Source organism: Drosophila montana, unplaced genomic scaffold (genome assembly GCF_035044405.1).
Source record: "Drosophila montana isolate Dmon_TW-CO22-7 unplaced genomic scaffold, ASM3504440v1 contig_3217_1, whole genome shotgun sequence".
NCBI classification, from domain to species: Eukaryota; Metazoa; Arthropoda; class Insecta; order Diptera; family Drosophilidae; genus Drosophila; species Drosophila montana.
In genome coordinates, this window is record NW_026998097.1 from 176,148 (window position 1) to 198,266 (window position 22,119).

General features: G+C 41.3%; 1 protein-coding gene across 2 annotated transcripts in view; it reads left to right on the forward strand.

Moving 5' to 3' along the window:
* Eip75B (Ecdysone-induced protein 75B) overlaps positions 1–22,119 on the forward strand; it is a 114,843-nt gene that overhangs the window by 45,360 nt on the left and 47,364 nt on the right. The window contains exon 1 of one of the 2 annotated variants that reach the window (XM_064689389.1): positions 12,897–13,716. The exons of the other annotated variant lie outside the window; for it this stretch is intronic. Within the exon in view, the coding sequence (XP_064545459.1) occupies positions 12,912–13,716 (805 nt within the window). The 5' untranslated portion in view covers positions 12,897–12,911. Of the gene's footprint in view, positions 1–12,896; positions 13,717–22,119 lie in introns of those variants that run through there. 2 annotated transcript variants of the gene reach the window in all.

Sequence of the window (22,119 nt, forward strand, 5' to 3'; positions counted from 1 at the left end):
AAATCCATTGAAATCAGAATCCATTTGTTTAACAGGAAACTTTTTTGGAAAAATGTTAAAAATTTGTTTTGATCTAATGAAAACAAACTCTTTTACAGTTTTTTGATCTGAAGCTTTATTGATCGTATTTATTAATATTAAATAATTTTATATTGATAGCTCCCATTACACTTCTTAGTTCATCAAACTTTTTATGGAGATGACGATGACGATGATATATGAAAACGATATGTGATAAATCTAGACCAAACTCGCGCAATATCTTGTTAACATTTAACTATAATTGTTCAAATATTCCAAAGACTCTAAAATTGAGTTGGCAAAAACTAAATTTTGCTAGGGGTATTTCATCTTCAATAAATATTCCCTCTTTAAAGCAATACCTAGGGATCAAATGTTCTACAATTGTTTAATAAAGAGACCGAATATTTATAAGAGATGGAATTAAACGATCTTCAATTACATAATTTACATAATTGAAGAACATTTTTTTCTATCTTTAATTAATAATCCATTTTTACCTTTAAAACAATTAAAGAACATTTGATTCCGTCTTCAATAAATATTCAATCATTTAATATTTAGAGGTATACTTTATATATTTTTCCCCTTTTTATTACACAATTGAAGAACTTTTGATCCCAAGCTACACAAATATTAAGTCCCTCCAGCGAATGGGTTGCTGTCTTTTATCTCCTCCCCCTTTGCAACTAAAACTCACCCGTTTCGGGCGACTTTCACTGCCACCCACGGCATTTGCATGACCTCCAAAAATAAAAGAAAAACAAAAACAAAACTGGCAGTGGCAAAGCAAAAACTATCCAATCAGATGGCTTTAGTTGCTTTCCAGTCGTTGCACTCGCTCTATAAAGTTAATAAACTATAAATTACACTGAAAAATGCCGAAAAAACAAAAAAAACTTTCACAAACTGATTGTGCGAATTGCTGTTGGTGTTGTTGTTGCGCCAATTTTCCCCCAGAGCGGCTTTGTGCAACACGTGGAAATTCCCAATTCCCGAACAGCCCGAAGAAAATCAACGATTTGGCAACGATTTGGCGACTCTCGGCTAGATGCCAGCCAACAATTTCACTTTGCCTGGGTTAAAGTCCTGGCGTCTCGGTGTCAGTCAACTTTCAAAGCTATTGTTGTTGTTGTTGCAGTTGCAGTTGCAGTTGCAGTTGTTGTTGTTATTGTTGTTGCTAGTCTCACTAGCATAGTTGCCCAGCAAACACACTCGAATGCTCCACTGAATGCAACGGCGCTCGAAAAGTGCAGCGACCTGCGTTCAACACACACTCGCTGCATACTGAATCATGCCCAGGCACTCAGTCCCTAGCACCCCCCATCCCACACCCCCCTTTCCCCCTACACACACACACACACACCCATTTGACGTGGCAGCGTCATCAGCTGTTGTTGGTGGCTGCCACACGACGCCACGCTGTTGCTGTTGCTGTTGCAGTTGCATGCCAGTTGCTGTTGTTGCGCTATTTTGCATGCCCCGGCCCAGGCACACATGTGGTAGAAAGTTCCGTCGGATCGACGAACCGACAGATCGACCGACTGGCTGGCTGGCTGTCTGTTTAGTTGCCCGGCTGAGGTAGTAATGACCTCTTTGGACGGGGTGCTTGACTTATGCCTGGGCATGGATCGCATGACTCTTGTCGGATTTCGATTGAAAGTGCTTGCCGCAGCGTCGATCGTGTGGCGCTCTGTGCGGGTCACTTAAGTTGCGCTTGGCTAACTTTAAGATATTCTTAAATTTAAACAAGCAACAAGGAAGAGCCCTACGCCTAGTCCAAACCTAACTAACCTAGGTTAAAGTTTGGTAAATGCCTTTTTGGTTGGACTATTAAGAAAGCTACACAACGAAAAATGGCTATACAACGAATTCGGAATAACCTAACTCTGCTTTGATGCACTAATATAGATCTATAACTAGGCGCTATTTCCTCAATAATAAAGACCAGAAAGCAAGGATATTTTCGGCACGCCGAAGATAAAATATCCTTGTAGAATGTGCAGATATGTGCGAAAAGTGAAGCTCGCAGTTGCAGAGTTGGGCAGCTATATGATCTGATTTTGATATAATATATGGCCTGTTTTTGATAATATTTAGCATATATATTTAGGGAACATAGTTAAACCTATAAATACCGCGTTTTGTCAAGATATCTGATAAACAAAAATTTGTTCATACTTTTCGTACCTATGCAAATCTTCAAGATGATAGATAGATAGATGAACAGTCGGATAGATAGACAGACGGACAGAACGACGGACGGACAGAACGACGGACGGACAGGTAGACGGACGGGACGGATATAGCTATATGAACTCAACTGTTGATGCTGATCTAGAACATATACACTTTATAGGGTCGAGACAAAATAATAATTCCTAGAGGGTAGATAAGGATATATTAAATCGTAATCAATACAGAGATGTTTAACCACAATCTGTCTAGCTTTCTCAAGGTTTAGCCTTTTACCTATATGTCTAGGATAATACTCTAGAAACTTGCCAGACTGCACATCATCATATGTCATCATATGAAAACTCTTCCTGTTTCTCGAACTGTGCGAATATTTTGCGGTCTCACGTCATCTTTGGCATAACACCCGCCCTCTAATTTAATCGGCCTAGCGGCGATCAACAAGTTTAGACTCAGCACCTGTTCACCCACCCCCCCCCCCTTCCCCGCCTTTTGCACAGTTGCCTATCGGCCTGTTTGGCATTTGGCCCGCACGTTCTATGGCCGCGTACGCGTACATTAAACCCAGTCCACTTCCTAGTGAGGAGGGCACTGGCGCTACGTTTAGCTCGCATTCATAAATTATGGCAGCAAACATTAACAACAACAGCAACAAAAATTATGCTAAGCGCGTACAAAGTTCGCTCTTCTTCATCTTCTTCTTCTTCTTGTTGTTGTTGTTACTGTTGTCTTTCAAACAGGTTTCAAATTCCTGGCCAGTTGGTCGCGACTTTGCTCACCTGACAGCGCACCAAGCGAGGGCCATAGAACAAAGCCAAAGCGAACCAATAAAAAAAACAAAAACAAAACACATTTCGGCAACGCCCGGACCCAGCTCCGACTTCGACTCCGACTTCGAGTCCGACTTTGACTCCGGAGCCGGCTCCAGATCGAGCCCAGTTTTGGCTTACTAATTATTATGCTAAGCTTGATATGAGCAGCGGGAAAGGGTTCATGCGAATCCAGAAAAGTCCACGGCGACGACGACGACGACGACGACGATCACGTCGAGGCAAACGCATGTTGCTACAGCAGTAGAAGAAGAAGAAGGCGAAGAAGAAGCAGCACAGAAGAACAGTCCGTAGTGGAGCTGTAGGCTGGGGCTTTTGTTCTGGCCTCAGTCTCAGTCTCTCGGTCTCGGTCTCGCTTAATGGCGGTTAATGGAGGTCATTCACTTTCGCACGAATTGTAATTTTTGTGCTTTAAGTCAATTCCAGTTGCCAACTCAGCGCGCATTGGGTTTCATATGCTGCCTCCGCTCTGCTCTTGCCCCTTACATATATGTACATATATACTATATCGCATAATCTTATTATGCTGCCCCGAAAATATCTGTGGTACGGCTTTTGATTTGGTTGTTTTTATTTATTTCATTCTTGTTTTTTTTTTTCGGCCTGGTTGTTATTTTTATGGCTTTCCACACTTATTATGCCAAAGATATCAATCTTGTGCCCTCCTGCGCCAGCTGTCCGCAATGTGTCTCGATCTGCGAGTTCCTCTGTACTCAAGTGGCGAAAGTAACGCGCCACAGAATGGTAGTAGAAGAACTTTATGCGTAGAAATATATGTATATACCACCTAAAAAATTAGTTAATAGCAGCAGGAAGCAAGCTCATAGAGTATCAAGAGCCAAAGTCGATCTTTATCCATATGAGCTCGATAACTGCAAGAGCTATAGACTTGTAATTTGAAGTGTGCAAAAAATTGCATCGTATCTAAACACATTCCAAAACCCAAGTCTCTAGCTTTTATATTTCTCGAAATAATACAGCTGGACAGATAGATAGATGGCTTATGCGTCACAGAATGGTAGCTTAATAACTTTAAGCGTCGAAATATATGTATATTTAGTGCAAAAATGGAATTAAGATGAGTAAAATGTATTTAACAGGCAGCAGGAAGCAAGCACATAGAATATATACATAGCCCATCTGTATGAACTGGATAATTACTAGAGCTATTTACTTGAAATCCTAAATATGGGTATATTTCGCTTATTACTGAATACATTTCAAGACCCAAGTCTCTAGCTTTTATATATCTCGAGATAATACAGATGGGCAGCTAGATAGATGGCTTAAAGTATCTGGAACTACTGCAACTGCTGACTGTGGCACTTTTTGTGGCCACAAATAGTGCCACAGCGAGTTTGCTTCCGCTTTGCTCAGAGGCCCAACGCATAGTTCTCCAATCAGTAAATCATAGCCATAGCATCCATTAAGATAGGACCAATCAACTACCGTTTGAATCTATTAAAATGCTAAAGCTATAATTTGGGCGCATGTCTCTTGCCGATTGCCAGCTTACCAAGTGCAAATTATCAATTAACTCTCCCAGATACCCGGCGATATTCAGCAGCCAGATGTTTAGACAACGTTTGGACAGGGCGTCTTCCAGCAGGCCTCTCTAGGCAGGGCCGCTGACTTGCGATCTGGCTGCGGCCTGCGGCCTGCGGCATGCGGCATGGCGTAATCATAGAAAGCACGTGCGGCAATTTCCAATTTCTGCAGTTGCAACTACTGCTGCTGCCGCTGGCCAAGTGCATTCAACTTGGCCAACTGTGCACATGCGTGGCCGTCCGACCAACTGACAAGTCAATAAACTCATTGCAAGCTCGCTCTACCTCACTCTAGCTCGCTTGCTCGCTCTCGCTCTCTCTCGCTCACACACTCTCTCGCTCGCTCTGTTGGCTGGCTTATCAGGCATACTAAGCACGATCTACGATCATTGGCACCAACTAGCAGCTAGCAACACTGGCAACTGGCAACAGGCAACTGGCAGAACCAACACGGACTCCAACTGCAACTGCAACTGCAAATAGCCCTCAATAACAGTTACAAAACTGTATGCAGTCGTTAAAAGAGGCGGCGGCAGAGGCAGAGGCAGCGACAGCAGCGCCAGCGTCGGGCGTCAATGTACGCAACTAGGCCTAGGCCCAACTCACACATAAATGCAAAACAACAACAACAACAACGAATATAAAAGAATGTGCAAGAAGAAAATTGCAGAAACACACACAACACACACAAACACACACACACACACACATAAAGCAAAGACGAAAAGGCGACTAAACTCAAAGGTGGGTTGGGGATGTGGCGAACTGAAGTGGAATAAAGTTGTGGCCGTTGTCGTCGCCGCATCGAGTGCATTGCACTGCGAAAGGGTTAAAGACCCTCTCAGCGATCGGCGCCGCCGCCACCGCTGCTGCCGCTGCCGCGCACAGTGAAAATGTGTGCGAAGAAATGTGAGTGGAAAAATCCAAAGCGTTGCAGTTGCAGATACGAAAAACAACAAATCTGTGCAGCGGAAAAGCAAAAGTGCAGCAGCCCCCCATTAGAAACGAAGACAGGCCGAACCTACATCAACAAATGCCCAAACAGACGCACACACACATAAAGAGTCGGCCATAGAGCGGCAAGCGAGAGCGAGAGCGAGAGAGTGCAATAGAGCTTTCGTTGAGTTGTTGTTGCTTGAGTGCAGTGGCTTTGAACTTCACACAGTTAACAGCAGTGCTGCTCGCTCAGTCGCAGTCGGAGTTGCTCTCTCAGCGCATGCTTTCTCGCTCGCTCCCCCGTTGATAATTGTTGATGATTGCTTTGCTTTTGTTGTTATTGTTGTTGTTCTTGTTGTTTTTTTTTTCAATGTCGAGTTCGCTTTTCAAAACGGGGCATGTGCAAGAGATGCTATTGGGATAGATCATTGAACGTTCAATGAGAAGCGCGCGCATGTACGTGTGTGTGTGTGTGTGTGTGAGCTGGTGTGTGCGTGCGTGGGTCTCTGTGTCACACTCAAGTGGAGGCGTCTGCTGCTGCACTTTTGTTTAATTTTTCACTGCGACCGGGGCCAGGCCAGCATTTTCCACTGATAAGCCAGCCAGCGTCGGCGCAGCTCCATTGTATTAAATTGCGCTGCGCTTCCTGCCCTTGCATGTCCACTGATAATAACAATAGAGCGGGCGGCAGCGTAGAGAATTACGCCTGCATTTCTTTTTGATAAACGAGCAACGTCTCACTCCTATAATTATACATACATACTTGGGCCAAGATGTCTTTCATTTAGACGGCGGAAAAACGAGTTCAAGTACGTGGAATAGTTCTGGAAGATGCACACAAAGAGAGCGCATGCTCAGCTAGAGCGACAACTAGAAATTTGAGAGAGAGAAAAACAGAGAGAGATAGAGAGAGCGCAACTAGAAATTTCGCTAGAACTTTTCTATGAAAAAAAGAATGTGGGATAAGCTGTTGAAGGAAGCGTCGAGAAGAATTGGAAGATACTTTCTCAAGCTGATCAGGAAGAGGATCCTTTTCAGGTTTTGATTTACACAATTAAGCACTAATCTGGAACTCTTCATATATATATATCTATTATTATAATAGATAACCAACCAAGTTTATAAGCAACAAACTATTCAAATAGCAGTTCCACAGACTGCGAACGGATCAGGGTCACAGCAGAGCGCCGGGGCACAGAACCCAAAAATCATACATTGGACTTTTGTTTGCCTTAGAATTTAGCGAACCAATAAAAAAATATTTTCAAAAAAAAAAATAATAATAAATAAAATAAAAGCGCGAACATATGAGCAAATTTCACCGACCTTGGCTAATAAAGCTTTAGACGCGTTTCCTATGCGAAATGCTCGCATATGAAGAAGACAACAATAGGGCGCATCTAACTGCGTCTCGCTCAGATATTGTGTAATAGCCAAATAGGCGAAATTGCACGCGCTTCTTTTATGAGATAGTGCTGGGACCTTGAAAACTCTTATCGAATTTTCACCTTTTGCGCGAAAACTACAAAAACTCGACCATTGATAAGCCAAACTTAGCTGGCAAAATCCCAAAACGACTATCCGTTGCTCTACCCGAATAGACGACAAGCTCGAATACCCTCGCCAAAAAAGCTGTGGCCAGTTTTAGATACTACTCTTCTCCCTTATTAACTAGATAAGTTCAGTTTATAGGATATTTGTTATAGGTGCTATTGGACGTATACTTGGCCAGAGCTCCCGACTATTTCCATCTATTTTTATCAGAGTGACGCGTTAAAATAAAAAAAATAGATAAGCGCCCATCAGGAATTTGTTCTGCTGACCTTCATTTTTCGCCGCTGCTCGCTGATAACACCGATAACCGATAAGCGTGTGCGTGTGCGTGCGCGTGTGTGTGTGTTTGTGCGAATGTTTATTATTATTTAAGTTTTTCTAGGCACCCAATTGCCATTACGAAATTCTAATGCATATGTTTATGCAGTGTCATATTTTTGTTTACAATTCTTATAATAATATTACATCTTAAGAGATTAGAGCACATTTGTCCGAAAGCAAAGTCTCCTAATGCCATGGGGCCTACAAGATTTAGATATATGGTTTTCGGAGAAAAACACTTGACTTGCTTTGATTTTCTTTCTTTCTGCTATATGACAGCTGTTAGCTATTCCCAATTGCCCATATCTCAGCCTTGGAAAACCATTTGACTTTTCCAATTCGCACTCGCTTTATCTCTGACTCTCGCTCTCCGCATGACATCATGAGTTCTCCGGACAGCCGAAAATTATGCGTAATCGCCAACCCTGCAAAAAAAAAACACACACACACACTTAACATCAAAATCTGGCAACATAAAAGAGCCAAGCAAAAAATAAATTGCTCGAGTACAATCGAAAAACTGAAGAACAAGAAAGCGACGAAGTTTTGATGCTCTCTCTTAATTAAGCTAAACAGCGATGAGAGAAATTTGGAAGGGATCATAGTTAGCTTAAGCTAAGAACTTATATTAAGATTATAACTGTTAAACTTACTTTATTATGATAAAAGAAAAAAAGAGAGATATGGAAGATAAAGAGGATTGGATATAGATAGTTGGGTAAGAACTTCTATTATATATAAAAGAGGGACGGAGAGATATGGCAGATAGAGAGATATGAATAAATAGTAAGCTAAGAACGGCTATTAATAATATAGCTTGATCAAAAACAGGGACAGAGAGATATGGAAGGAAGCATAGTTAACTAAGAGCTTATATTATTAATATAACTATATAATTTTCCTTCTTATATTATAGAAAGAAGAGGGATATGGAAGATAACATAATTAACTATTAACTTCTATTTATTATTTTACTACTAAGTATACTTTGTTTATTATTATATTAGATAAACCTGGACTTCGAATCCGTATTTTCCTTGATCAATTAGGTTTCCAGCGAGAAGAGCATACTAAATCTTCGTTTATGACAATATGCTGATCACTTTTGGTTAGGGTAAACGCTCAAAAACTAAACCGAGACAAAAAAAAAAAAACACATTTTTTTATGCGTATAGCGCAAAATTGTTGGCCTTCAAATTGACCGAGTTCATGAACACGAACAAAACGTGGCACAGACGAGCCGCGGCAGATGGACGGGCAGGCAGATGGACGAGAGGGGGGCAGTTGGAGGGAGACGGAGGGGGGCCACGCACCTTCTCATTGTGCGTTAATTATATAGTGAGAGCGAGCGATATACATATATCATATTATAGTATGTGGATAAAACAAAAAGCCAGAAAAAGCCAACATAGAGCAGATGTCTGATGTTCTAGAGGCCCCGTCCTCAGAATTCGAACCAGTCAGCGGGTTCAAAAGTTGCGCAATCGCCGAAAACTGGTTTCTCAGTTCTAAACTCAACGAAATTACTTGCCCAAATTGTTAACAAGTTATCGAGGAAGTTTATTTTGTCTCTTAATCACACAGTTTTTGCCAAAAAAAAAATAAAAAATAAATTAAATAAATAAATAATAAAAAAAAAGCGTCAAACTACCAAGGAAAAAGTCATCAAGAGTCGTTCAACTTGCGCGCAGAGCGCAGCCAACGCGTGTCAGCGAGAGAATCGAGAGAGGGAGATAGAGACAGCGAGAGAGAGAGAGAGAGAGAGAGAGAGAGAGAGGGATCGAGACTGTAAAGTGGAAGGTCGCTCTGATTAAGCCGCAATCAAAAATAATGCTGACTGACTGTGGGCATAACCGATTAACGAGTTGGGGGCGAGATGATTTGCCATCGATTCAATATCATGTTTGCATTATATATATATATATATATATATTGATATAGGGTTCGATTAACTCGCGGAGAGTATTATTGGAAGCTTTCGAATAGAACTCGTGCAGGAAATTAAAGATTCCCTAATTGGAATTACAGAATGAACGAATTGGACTTAGGCAGATGAAGAATATAATATATTATCTTATTGGACTAAAAGAGATTTGCTTGAATCCAATTCCTGAATTCTTAAATTCAAATTAAGAAATGTTTAAAATTATCCTAAAAATTAAAACTTAAATTAAAATTGAAATTAAATTTAAATTTAATTAAAACAAAATTAAAACTTAAATGAAAATAATATAGAATAAAAAAAAATTTAGCACCAATGTGCTTAATTTAAGATAATTATGCCTTGACTTACTTTTAAGAACAATAAATTTTATTTCAGTTCGATTTCTGAATTTAATCTGGCTCCATATTGAGGCCAAGTCAAGAATATTATGGTATTATTGGTATTATATATCTCTGTAAAACTATTCGTTAAATTTCCAAAAGATATAGTGGAATTATTATGGAGGATTAATGTAGACCGATTTTATGGTATTAGTTAAAGAATTGTGTTTGACGATCTTGAAGCAAAACGTGGATTATTATGGTATATGACAGAAAAGGGGTTTAAAAGAACTGATAATAGATCTTTCATTATCTTTGGCTGGTTCGAATAAACTCTCGCTCTCTCTATATCGCACTCTCGTTTTTTCTATCTGGGTCTCCCTCTCTGCCTCACTCTCTCTGGATCGATGGCCCTTTTTTAATTATCGGTCAACAGTTTTGTAGAGTTAACATCGAGTCGTTTCTGCCTCGTCTCGTCTCGTCCCTGGACTCTGGACAGCACGGCATTGAGGACTTTGATCATAAGTTAATGCCACAGACAGGCAGGCCAACAGGCTGATAACCAAAATTTATTGTTGCAAAACAAGAGCCCGGCCTATGTGGTATATCCATTCGGAGTCGAGAAGCCAATGACATTTGGCTGGGGTGCATTCGCCTCGCCGATCGCCGATCGTCGGATTGTGGCGAATGCATTGTTCATGACGCAGCCAAAAGCTGCTGCTGTTCCCGCTGCTGTTCCCGCTGCTGTTCCCGCTGCTGCTGCTGCTGTTCCCGCTGCTGCTGTTGATCATGACGTTGCGAATCGTTGGAATCACTTGTAAACTCCCCTCAAATTGGCGCTTGTACAAAATGAAGAGCGGAAGGGGGGGATTGGGGAGCGAAGAGATTTAAATAATGCATGTTGTGCGGTGTGATCATGAAATTTAAATGCCTGGCTTAAGGCACTTGAAAGCCATCGACATCAGCTACCTAATTTCTTTTCGAGCGTCTTCCATTGAACTTGACCTCCACTTGAACCGAGAATGGCCCCTGGTTGCCCCTGACTGTCTGTGTGTGTGTGTGTGTGTGTATGTGGGGGCACTTTCGTTTTGTCTGCTCATTTATTTTTAAACGAACTTGTTATTATTGAAATTGCATTAATAAGGAAGTTAAATGTTTATTTTCGTACGGTCTGGACTGTAAGAATTTTTAGTTGAGCTTCTTGTGTGTGTTGTTCTTGCCGATCTGCTTCTTGTTGACATTATATGTGAGACTCTTTGGCATACATACATGCATGTGAATCACGGCGATTATCAATTTACACGAATGCAATTCGATAATGGGTATCTGTCCCACAGTATGTGTCACATCTAAACAGAGTATCAAACTTTCCATATCAAGTTGAGTTTATGAATGTATGTATGTATACATTCGGTTGGCATATTAGCTCGAAACACACCCACAATTCTAATGAATTTTCTTATTGTTTGTCGAAAATGCCATTAAACATAGATGCAGGGAAAAACAAATTCTTCACACACCCCCCATTCCCCTGAAAATACCATAGGAAAACAGACAGACAAATGTGCCGAAAAGCCGAAAATATGTCGAGAAATAACTCGCCCGATGATATTTTTGTCGAAACGATCTCGAACAACACCCACGCAAATGCTGACTAGAACAATGCGAGAGCGAGAGCGAGCGAGCCAAAGAGCCTTAACCTTGGTTGTGTGCAAGAGAGAGAGAGAGAGAGAGGGAGAGGGTGGGAGGTAGAGCGAGCGAGCGAGCGTTCGATGTGGCCACACGTGGCATTTTCTCGCTTGAATTTGAAGTTGGGCTGCTACAGGAAACGATTTCCACATTGACCTAGGCAGGCCGAACCAACGGGTTGATCGGCTCCCCAATCATGTATGTAAATATTTATTTACATTTTTTTTCTGTTAAATGTTATTTGTTTCGACTCGAAATGTCAACGGCACGATGTCAATGACTGCAATGCAACGCTCGGGCCTGCTGCATTGTGTTGTGATATAATTTTAATTATACACGCAACAAGTAGTAATTAAATAAATTGCATTTAATGAAAACACAAAAACAAAAATCGAAAAAAAAAAAGCTGTAACGAAAAAGAAAACAGCATTTCACTGAGCGCATGAACTTGGATAAAGTTTTATTGAACTTTCCGAACGGAGCGCCATGAACTAGCTCATGTGAACCGCCCAGCATGATAATGATTATCAAGTTGCTTGTGGCAATGGGCTGGCGGCAGGCAGCATACGCAAACGGATTCATTGCTAAAAGAAGAGTACAATAACCGCTGAGCAGCGTTTACCTTGGGCCGGCTATCGGTTTAGCGGCGACATGTGTTTCACTCGCCGAGCGGCAATCAGACCCGACTGCCTGTTGCCAGTGTAGTTATGGGCCAGGCTGACAAATTGGGCGCTGGGGTGGCTAATGTCTCTAGTTTGTGTGTGTGTGTGTGTGTGTGTGGTTTTCTAAGCAACACCCTCGCCTCAACTACATTAAGTGTGCGTGCAGCAGTTGGATCACACTCTCTCAATTGCTTACTCTCTCACTGACACACACACGAACAGAGCTCGCAGCTCGCTCTTGTTGATGTTTTGATTGCTCACGCTCTCCACGCCGCCGCCACATGTTTTATTATTTTCAAGAGCACGTGAGAGCACGCAAGCACACAGCATGGCGCTCTCGCGCTCCCTGGCTCTCGCACGCGCGCTCGCTCTCTCAGGGTCGAGCGTACGACAACGACTGGCGGCCAAAAACTGAACAAGATCCAATGCGAATGTTGATTTTCCTTTCATTCAACGTCGAAACATCGCAGCGAACAGATCGTCGTTCATCCGTCGCCGTCGTCGTCGTCGTCGCCTACTCCTCGTCGTTTTCGTTAACTTTGACGTGTTTCGCGTTGCGCATTTCGGTTAAGTTTATTGAATTTAAAAAAATAAATCAATTGAAAATCGTTTAACAAGCCAAGTGACAACTGCAACTACAACAAATTATCAAAGTATCTGCAGGATACGCCAAGTGTTTTGTGAGATAAATATATGCACGCGCGCGCACACACACATATATGTGCATACGCATTTATCTGTGGCAAGCGCCAGCTTCTAACAAGTGCACAAACAACAATATGACCGTTTAGGCCGCATTTTATAACCAAAAAAAAAAAAAAATAGGAATATCAATCAATATCTAGATAACAAGTGTGTGGAAGTTTGTCTTCCGATCCGTTCAACACAAAATGCTCATGTCCGCGGACAGTTCCGATTGTCAGCCCAGCAGCAGCGCCATGGAAGCCACGTCCATGGAATCAACAGGCGCCAAGACCTCAGTCATCTGCCTGGGCCAGCCCGCACAGGTGGCGGCCAGCAGCACCACCAGCAATGCCCAGCTGCTGGTGGCTGGCCGCTCCCACCTGGAGAACGCGCTCAAATTGCCGCCCAATACGAGCGTATCCACATATTATCAGCACAGCAAACTAATTGTGGGCCAGCCGCAGCAGCAGCAGCAGACACAACAGCAGCAGCTGCAGCAGCAGCAGCAGCAACAGGCCAGCGGCAGCGCCGTCATCTTCCAGACGGAATACCATCAGCGCCAGGTCGCACCTGTCACAGAAATGGATACTGTGCCGCCCACAGGTGTGGCCATGGCCAGCAAAATGCCGCACAGCAATGTCATCTACGTGAACAAGTCCAGCTCCAGTGTGGTGGTCAGCACCACAGAGGCGCCGCAGGGTCTGCTGCCCCAGGCGCACTTTGATCAGTCGCCCCATCATGCCCAGCACATGGCCGCCATGTACCATCATCATCATCAGCAGCAGCAGCAGCAGCAGCAGCAGCAGGCAGCCGAGGTTGGCTATGCGAATGCTGCACATCATCATCATCATCATCATCTAACGGTTGCGCTGCCCGCTGGCCAGCCAAATGGCGCCATTGTGGTTATGCCCGCCGATTCGCGTCCACAGACGCCGGAATATATCAAATCCTACCCAGTTATGGATACAACTGTCGCCAGCTCGGTCAAAGGCGAGCCCGAGCTGAATATTGGTGAGTCTCTGAGCTCCAAATTCAATACAAAACTGCGATGCTACAGTGAGCCCTCGCTAGTGATAACTTGCAGTAATAGTAAAAAGATCCTGTTTTTCAGGATATAACTTTATCTTTTATATAAAAAAACACTTAAATAGGGAATTTAAAAAATAGCCCAAACTAGAATTGTGATCTATATGAATCAACTGTAAAAGTTGTCCATTTCACCCGGGGTTCACATTGAGCGTAAGTTTTCGATTTGAAAAACCTTGGACTTTTAATTAATATTGGCTATAGGCCTAAGCTATGAATCCGTTCGCAGTTGGCAACAGGTCGGCTGATCGTCGCGGAAGCATTTCGACGGGGGGGCTAAGGCCTGATGGGTGTATTGACTTTTTGACGTCATGTTAATTAGCCAGTCAAGTAACGCTTCCGAATTTTTGCACTCAGTCAGTCGTTCACTCATTCACTCAGTCAACAAGGTCGTTCCGCATACAATAAAACAAAACAAAAACAAAAAACAGAAAGAGAGACAATTCACAGCTCCGAAAATATGCCTTGGGCCCGGATCGGAGTTCAATTAACTCGTTTTTTATATTTGCCGATGCGACAACGATAAAAATAACTGTACCAATGTCAGGAAAGGAGTTAATGCACTTTATGTCGGCTATCTGCGGTTTATCTACAAAGTAACCGGTCGAGAGCCTCGTTTATAAATCACCGATGTGCTTCAGGTTCAAGCGATGAGTCAAGGTAAACCCCTACCCCTACCCCCCCCCTCCTCCTACCCTCCTTCCCCTAACAGAGTGACGTTACGAATACCAGGGACTATATTATGGGAAGTATTTATTATGCTTGAGCTGCAGTAAGTCTTCTTGATATGCCAGCTTTTATTACATTACAATTCCTCGCAGCTGCCTAAGAAAGTATTTTCAGAAACTCTTACCAAAAATATCCCACAAGGATAACAAAATCGTGAGCAGCTCATATTTTGCTTATCTAATATATATGTTTTATTATAGTTATTGTTATTGGATGCAATATATCAACCTAACTTTAAAAAAACGCACTAGCATCTCAGACAATCCTTCAGCTTAGACTCATGTCTCGGCTTCACACCGAAAATCTCTCTTTTTGGTGTTTATCAAATTTTAAGTTCAGCGAAGACAATCCTTCAGCTTAGACCTAATTTGGGCTTTTAACCTGAAACTTCATTGTGCAGCTAAGAAACATTTTCCGATTATTATGCTAAAAATTATCATATATATTTTGTCGTATAATCCCGTATTTTGTCAGATTTTAAGTTTGGAAACCTTCCTTTAGCTTAGACTAGTCTGGGCTTTGTTGTTTGGACGCTAAGAAAAACTTTCTGAGAATACTACCAAAAATGTGCAAAGTAATCTGCAATAAAATTCTTCAGCTTAGGCAATACGACAACCATAAAGCCTAAAAGCTAAGTAAAACTCTGAGAATTCTGCCGAAAATTGCCCTTAATATTGGTTCCAATAATCTCAAGAAACCATCCATTAGCTTAAAAAATACTAGAGCAATGCGATATTGTGGGCTTCGAACCCGAAACTTCGTTTTTCTTAAGTCCTGCTTAATGCTGTCTAATTTTTTAGAGTCTTATAATCTCAGGAGTTTTTTCTGCCAATTGTCAACTTTTAAATTTAGAGCACTAATGCTTATGTTACCCATGGAATCATCTAGATACATTATCTTACAGGCTTTACTTTCAATTTCTAAGCTATTGAAAACTTTTCTTTACAAAAACGATTCGAGTCTGAACATCTAAATACATGATCTTATAGATTTTTTAGATATTTACTTTCAATTTCTAAGCTTTTGGCAACTTGTCTCTACAAAAGTAATTCGACTCGGATCATTTCAGGATCTGAGCTCCTTCAGACTTTCTTTCCATATCAAATTGTGATGAACATGCTCCGAATATCTCTGCTCCGAACGCAATTCAGTTATCTAGATGGCCAGTCACATGCATTTCACGCCCTGTCAACGAAAGTGAAATTCGGCCCGCAGCTAATGCCAAGAAATAATGTTTATATGTCGTCTATTATGCGTTTGCATATTGTTTCTTCTCGTTGTTGTTGTTGTTGTTGTTGTTGTTGTTTATTTAACAAACTCTTATTTATTTATTTGTGTGTCTGTTGGCGTTGCATTTCTCCAAACAAAAACGAAAAACTGGGCGACTGGGCGAATGCATTTGATATGCCAAAGAGTGCAAATCCAAGTTCATTGCTACCCAGCGCGCAGCTCTATATATATACACATGTATATATGTATGTATGTGTGTATGTATGTGTGTGCAGCTCTTGGCATTTGTAAATGCATCCGTTAGCCAAGTTTTTAATTTCAATTGCGAAAACGAAAGTGAAAAGCAAAACAGCGAATGCAACTGCAGAAATTCACTTTTAGTTTTCACTGCGCATGCGCAGTCAATTTATGGCCAAAACGCAGCTCAACTTCTCTTGAGAGTAGCTGCACCCTCCCCCTACCTCCCTCTTTCCCTCCCTCCCGCCTCCACACCTGGCGTTCGCGCTTAATTTAAATTCGCTGTCAAATTGTCTTTTGACATTTTTACATTGGCAACGGCAATGACTCGTCCGGTGCGGTGCGGTGCGGTCCGGTCCGGTTCCCGGCCTGGTCCGGTCCCTGAGACGAACCCCGACCGCCCCTACCCTACCCTTACCGACACACACACTGAACTGTTTGCCTTTGTTGAATGTCGGTGAAAGTCAATGCAGGCGTCGCGTCGCGTCGCCTCGCTACAATTGTGCAAAAGAAAAGTTATTTGCTTTGCAGTTTTTCGTTTCGTTTCGTTTCGTTGTTTTTTTTTTTTGTTTCTTTTTCTATTTTTTAGAGTTTTGTTTTTCGTAGGCGGCGTTTGAACTTTTGCTTGGAAAGTTTTTCTTCGGCGACGTTGTCGTGTTTATTTTTATTGGCACAATTATTTGTGCATTTTAGAAATTTATTAAAACGTTCAAAGACCCCCCGATTCGGTCGCTAAGACTCTATGCAGAGGGCTCGGGCTCATTTAGTAAAAGTGAAAATCATTAAAATTGAAAGTAAACCCCTATTTATTTTGTAATTATATCTAGTGTGCATTGTATCTTTGAGATACTTTGTGCAAACAGCTTAAAGCTGGCAAATACTTTTACCCTACACTAAATAGTATATAAAATTCATCCTCTAGTCAATTGAAGTTCTTGAGATCTGAGGGATACTAATAAGTAATCTGGATTAAGTATATTATTATATATATTTTTGTTATTGAAAGTAATTCTAGTTCTAATTCTTCTAATTATTGAGCTTTAAGCTTTTTCTATTCGTGTATCCCAAATGCAAGTTCTCAAATTCTGTTAATTTTATTTAAGAGTTACTGCTGATTTTTGAGTACACTTTCGTTATAGCAAAACTTGAGGATTAGATCTTTAACTCAATGAAAAGTATCTTGACTAGCTCAAAACTATCAATCTAATAGATTTGGGCTGTCAATATAACAGTATAAATGTTAATATAACAGCACAAATCTGTCAATATAACAGCACAAATCTGTCAATATAACATCACAAATCTGTTATATTTATGCTCTTTAGTTCTTGAACTAGGCAATATGCTTATAATTGAGGTTAAGAGTTAATCCTCAAGCGCACGATCAGCTTCTAAAGTTCTCATGTTCATCTCCCCTCCTCGATCTTCATTTATTGCACTCACATAGCTGTTGATTTACACATGAAGTAATTCGTGTTCTTAGCCCTTTGCATTTAAATTCGAATTTTAAGCTGATGTTTTATTAATACAACTGATCCCCCCACTCACTTTGACGCAAAATCTTCTTTATAGCAGCCGCAGAGCAGTCTGTTCACCCTTTTTTGAAATCTCAACTCCGAGAAGACCACCCAAATGAATTCCTTAAATGATTCATGCACAAACCCCCCCCCCCCCCTCTCACACTCTTTTGCTCTGTTCCCAATGTTGCGATCTGTTCCCACGCCCGAGCCCCAGCTCGTTCGTCAACCTTGCCAGCTGCTCCAGAAAGTGCAAGGCACCTAAAAAACAAATCAATATAAATGTATACAAAAAAAAAAAAACAAGTCAATGCACGCATTTTGTGGATCGGTCGTTTGCCGGTCATTAATTTGAATTAAATTAATAAAACGCTACTGCGATTGCATAACCAATGCCGATGCCGATGCCGATGCCGAAGTCAAGAGACCGAACGGAACTGAACTGTGCTGAACCGAACCGCGTTCACGTTTACGGTTTGCTCACATTTTTGCCGATTCAATGAACCAGCAGCAGCAGCAGCAGCCGAATGGGCGGCAGTGCACGCCCACTTTACAAGGTGCCGCATTTAAATTCGCGTGACCTCAGCTGCGTTTTTTGAACCCCATGAAAAAGTACAAGCAACATTTTTGTCAAAATTTTAATTTCATTGCACGATACGTTGAACTTGCGTCTGTTTCGGAAAAAAACAAAAACAAAAACAACAAAACAAAACCTGTACGAACATTTCCGCATTGGCGCTGCGAGAGAGCGAGAACCGTTTGCATGCTCGCGCTCTCCCGCTTGCACTCGCTGGCAACACGCGCTAAACTTTTATTTATTGATTTAGATTGGTGCGAGCGAGAGAGCGCGCAAGATACGAAACAAAATTTCAATGTCAAATTTTAATTTAGTAGAGTTTTTGACTCAGAACATTACCAATATGGCAAGCACACCTCTCTCTCTCGCTCTGCCTCTCCCATTCAAACACACGCACGTGTGTGTGTGTGTGTGTGCGTCTATTTTGCTTGTGTGTGTGCGTGTGTGTGTATTTCATATCAAGCGAGTCAGCCGAAAATTTTCGTCGAGCTGTCGGAATTAATTTGTTTGTATGCCATATGCATACACATGTACATAACATTAGCAAGCATACATACACACACACGCACACAGGCACATATTCTGTGCGTGTGTGAGCTATTGGGGCTGCTATTTGTTTGTTTGTTGTTCTTTTGGCGTATTTGCTAGCTGATAGTGCCGCCTGCCCAGCAGCAACTGCGCACCCCTCGTCGCCCGCTGCACTCCATGTCTGACTATTCGTGTGAAGTGAATGAAACTTTCAAGGTCGCCATTTGTGTGCCTGTGTGCGTCTGTGGTGCGTATTAGATAATACTAACATATACTTTTGTTTTTGCTCGACTATAGATTCTCGAGTATTGGCTGGCAAAAAAAAAACTGCTACCCATTGTCCTTGGCCAGAGCGTATTCTAGGCGATAATCCAAAACTTTTCGATTTGTATCTTTCCTTTAGCAGAGCCCACGAACCGGTTAATCAGCTTATAGCCAAGCTCTACTCTAAGAAAAAATTCGGTAAATTCGCTAAATATATATAAATACGTATTGCTAATCTAAAATGTTTATTTAAAGAACAACTTTTATTAACTTTTATAACTTGAAATAATAGTTGTGTATAAACTGGAACTCTAGAATTTCGAACCAGGAAGCATTCGATTTTGACCATAGCTAAATTTTCCTTCATTTAGTTATTCAGACAACGGTACATAAAAACTCGTCTTTCAGCTGTTTACAGTTACCTTTTGTTATTATTTATATACGTTTGTGTGTGTGTGTGTGTACATGCGCCAATTTGTGCCTTATCAGTTCAGCTTAAACAAAAACAAATGTTTTTATTAGAAAAATTCCAAATTTTAAATATAAATTTTGACATTCAATAAATTAGTTTGCGTATGAGATATAAATAGATAAATATGTGGCAAGCAGTGCTCGTCATTTTAATACCCTGTAAGTTCTGCAAAGAGCCACAAGAATACCCTACATTTGCCAAAGCTTCCCACATAATTCCAATGCATATTCTGCATAGTATTTCTGCACATTTACATTTTATACACATTTGATTAGCCTGCAAATAGGGTATTTAGCAGTCGTTAGCTTTCATTTATACGAGTTACTTTTGTGGCACATATTTAAAAATACATAAGTGAATGTGGGCGCAGAAAGAATTGCGCCTCTGCCTGGCCCCTGGCCCCTGCCCCCTTGGCTGCCTGCGTATACCCTGTAGACATACATATGTATATTTATGATTATCTGAAAGGGAATTCTGTGCGGCAGCTGACGTCATCTGAGAATGCCAAAAAAAAAGCCACTGGCTTATATATTTTTGGAAAACTTGCTTTGTAATTGATTCACAAGCGATTCTATAAACAAAGCAGCCGCAGCGACAAGGTCGATACTCGCCGTCCCCCCACACCTACCCGACGCCCCTCCTTCCGCATTGCTAATCGGCGACACGTGTAATGGGCTGATAAATGCTTTGTGCGGTAATAGTGCAATATTAATAAAACAGTTTAAAAACAAAACGGAAAGGTGCTAAGGAAGCGGGCCAGCAAGGTCTGATAGAGCCGCCAAAAGAGTGAGAGAGAGACGGAGGGAGAGAGGAAGGGAGAGAGAGGCAGCCAAATACTTGACAATTATTGGCGAAATTCACTTATCAAAATACACAGGCAGATACTCGAGAGCTTAAAGCGCAGACAATGCGTCATCTTGATTTTGTAACATCGGGAATAATCAATTTATTTTTATTACAAGCGTTTGATCGTTTCGGAAGATCGAGGCTATACACAGATAAATATATATCAAGCAGATTATCAACTATAAATCGTAGCCGTAATTGGAATCTTTTATTTAACGGAAGATATGTAGATGAAATTTGAATAAATATATGTGCATACAAACAATTATTGATGTTGGGAACAAATATGCATCTTATTAATTTCGATAGAATATTTATATATTTTATTCTATTTTTTGTATTTGTTTTTCATATTTTCTATAGCTTGATAAGTTACTTAAACTGTTTTCACCAATATACATACATTCCCATACTTAACCACAACATTCTGCTTAGAGGTTTACTGTTTTTTTCTTGTAACGATCGATAAAGATTTCACACGCACTCACACACACACACGCATGTGTATATGTACAAGCAAGATCTTGTTGTTGCAGCAAAAGTGCAACGATCTGCTGTGCAAAATGTCAGTGAACTTGTCGAGACGACAACAACAAGCACAGCCAACAATACAACGACAACTACAACAACAACCACAACAGCAACCACAAAAACAACAACTACTACAACAAAAACAAGCAACTGCAAAGACTGCAGACGCAAAGCGTGTCTGGCACAGAGACACAACAAGAAAACAGAAATATGTATGCATGTATACATGTGTATGTGTGTCTGCAGCGTCTCGGCTGCGACGTCTTCGGCGAGCATGATCATGATCATGAACACGATAATGACGATCAGATAATGATGGCCATGGCAGCGCGTAGAGATCATGAGCATGCAAGCATTTTGCAATTGTTTTTGTTTTTGGTACGAATGCACGTTCCGATTGTTTACAATGCGCGGAATGCCTGCTGCGCTCCCCCTTTTGCTATCTTGCTATCTCTCTCTCTCTCTCTCTCTCTCTCTGTCTCCCTCACTCACATTTTGTCTTATGTGGCTAGCGTGCGCGCCGCTTGCTTATCAATTTTATATACATAATTGAATTATTTGCTGACATGTAATACACAAGAGAGAGAGAGAGAGAGTGGGAGAGGGAGCGAAAATTGAGATATGGGGTGCGAGTAAAAGACTTTCTTGCGTGAAAACACGTTTACCGATTGCCAAAGAAAGTCTTTCTCCGCTCAACAGAGTCGTTTGACGAGTCTCTCTCTCTCTCCACATTTACCTCTCTCGCTTGTTCGCTCAAGATTCTTGTTCTGCTTTGTTTACTTTCTTCTTGCTTGGCTTGCCTGGCTTTCTTTGACGCCGTCATGCGGTGAAAGTTACGTAACACTTGCCTGCCTGCAATTGTCTCTACCTCAGGCCGCAACTCGCTGCCGCTGCCGCTCTCGCGCTGCGCTTGGCCAGAACAAGCTCAAGTTCAACAAGTTGCCCATTTTGTTTTGCTGCTTTCTTCGCGTTTTCGTTGCCTTTACATTGACATTGGCATTGGCCACGATCAGCGGGTCTGCGTGTCTGTAAAGAAAGTATTACGTCTGTGTTTACTTTCTTCGGCATTGGCCTTTTTTGTTGTTGCTGTTGCCGAGAGTAAAAGCTGCGAGTGGTTAGCCTTAATTTATCACCTACCAAGAATATTTACGACTATCTTGAATTTTAAATAAATCTTGAATGCATTTAGTTGTATTAATTATCGTTTATCGATAAATATATTAAAACGATAGTTTTTTATAATTCTTTTTAGCCTGTTTTCACTTGTATCGATTCTTAAACTTTGCATTTGTCACTTATCAAGAATGTTTCTGTTTGTATGTTATATAATGTTATATAATTAAACAATAATCGTTTAAATTTTAAACGAATCTTAAGCTCTGCTTTAGTCTGTCAGT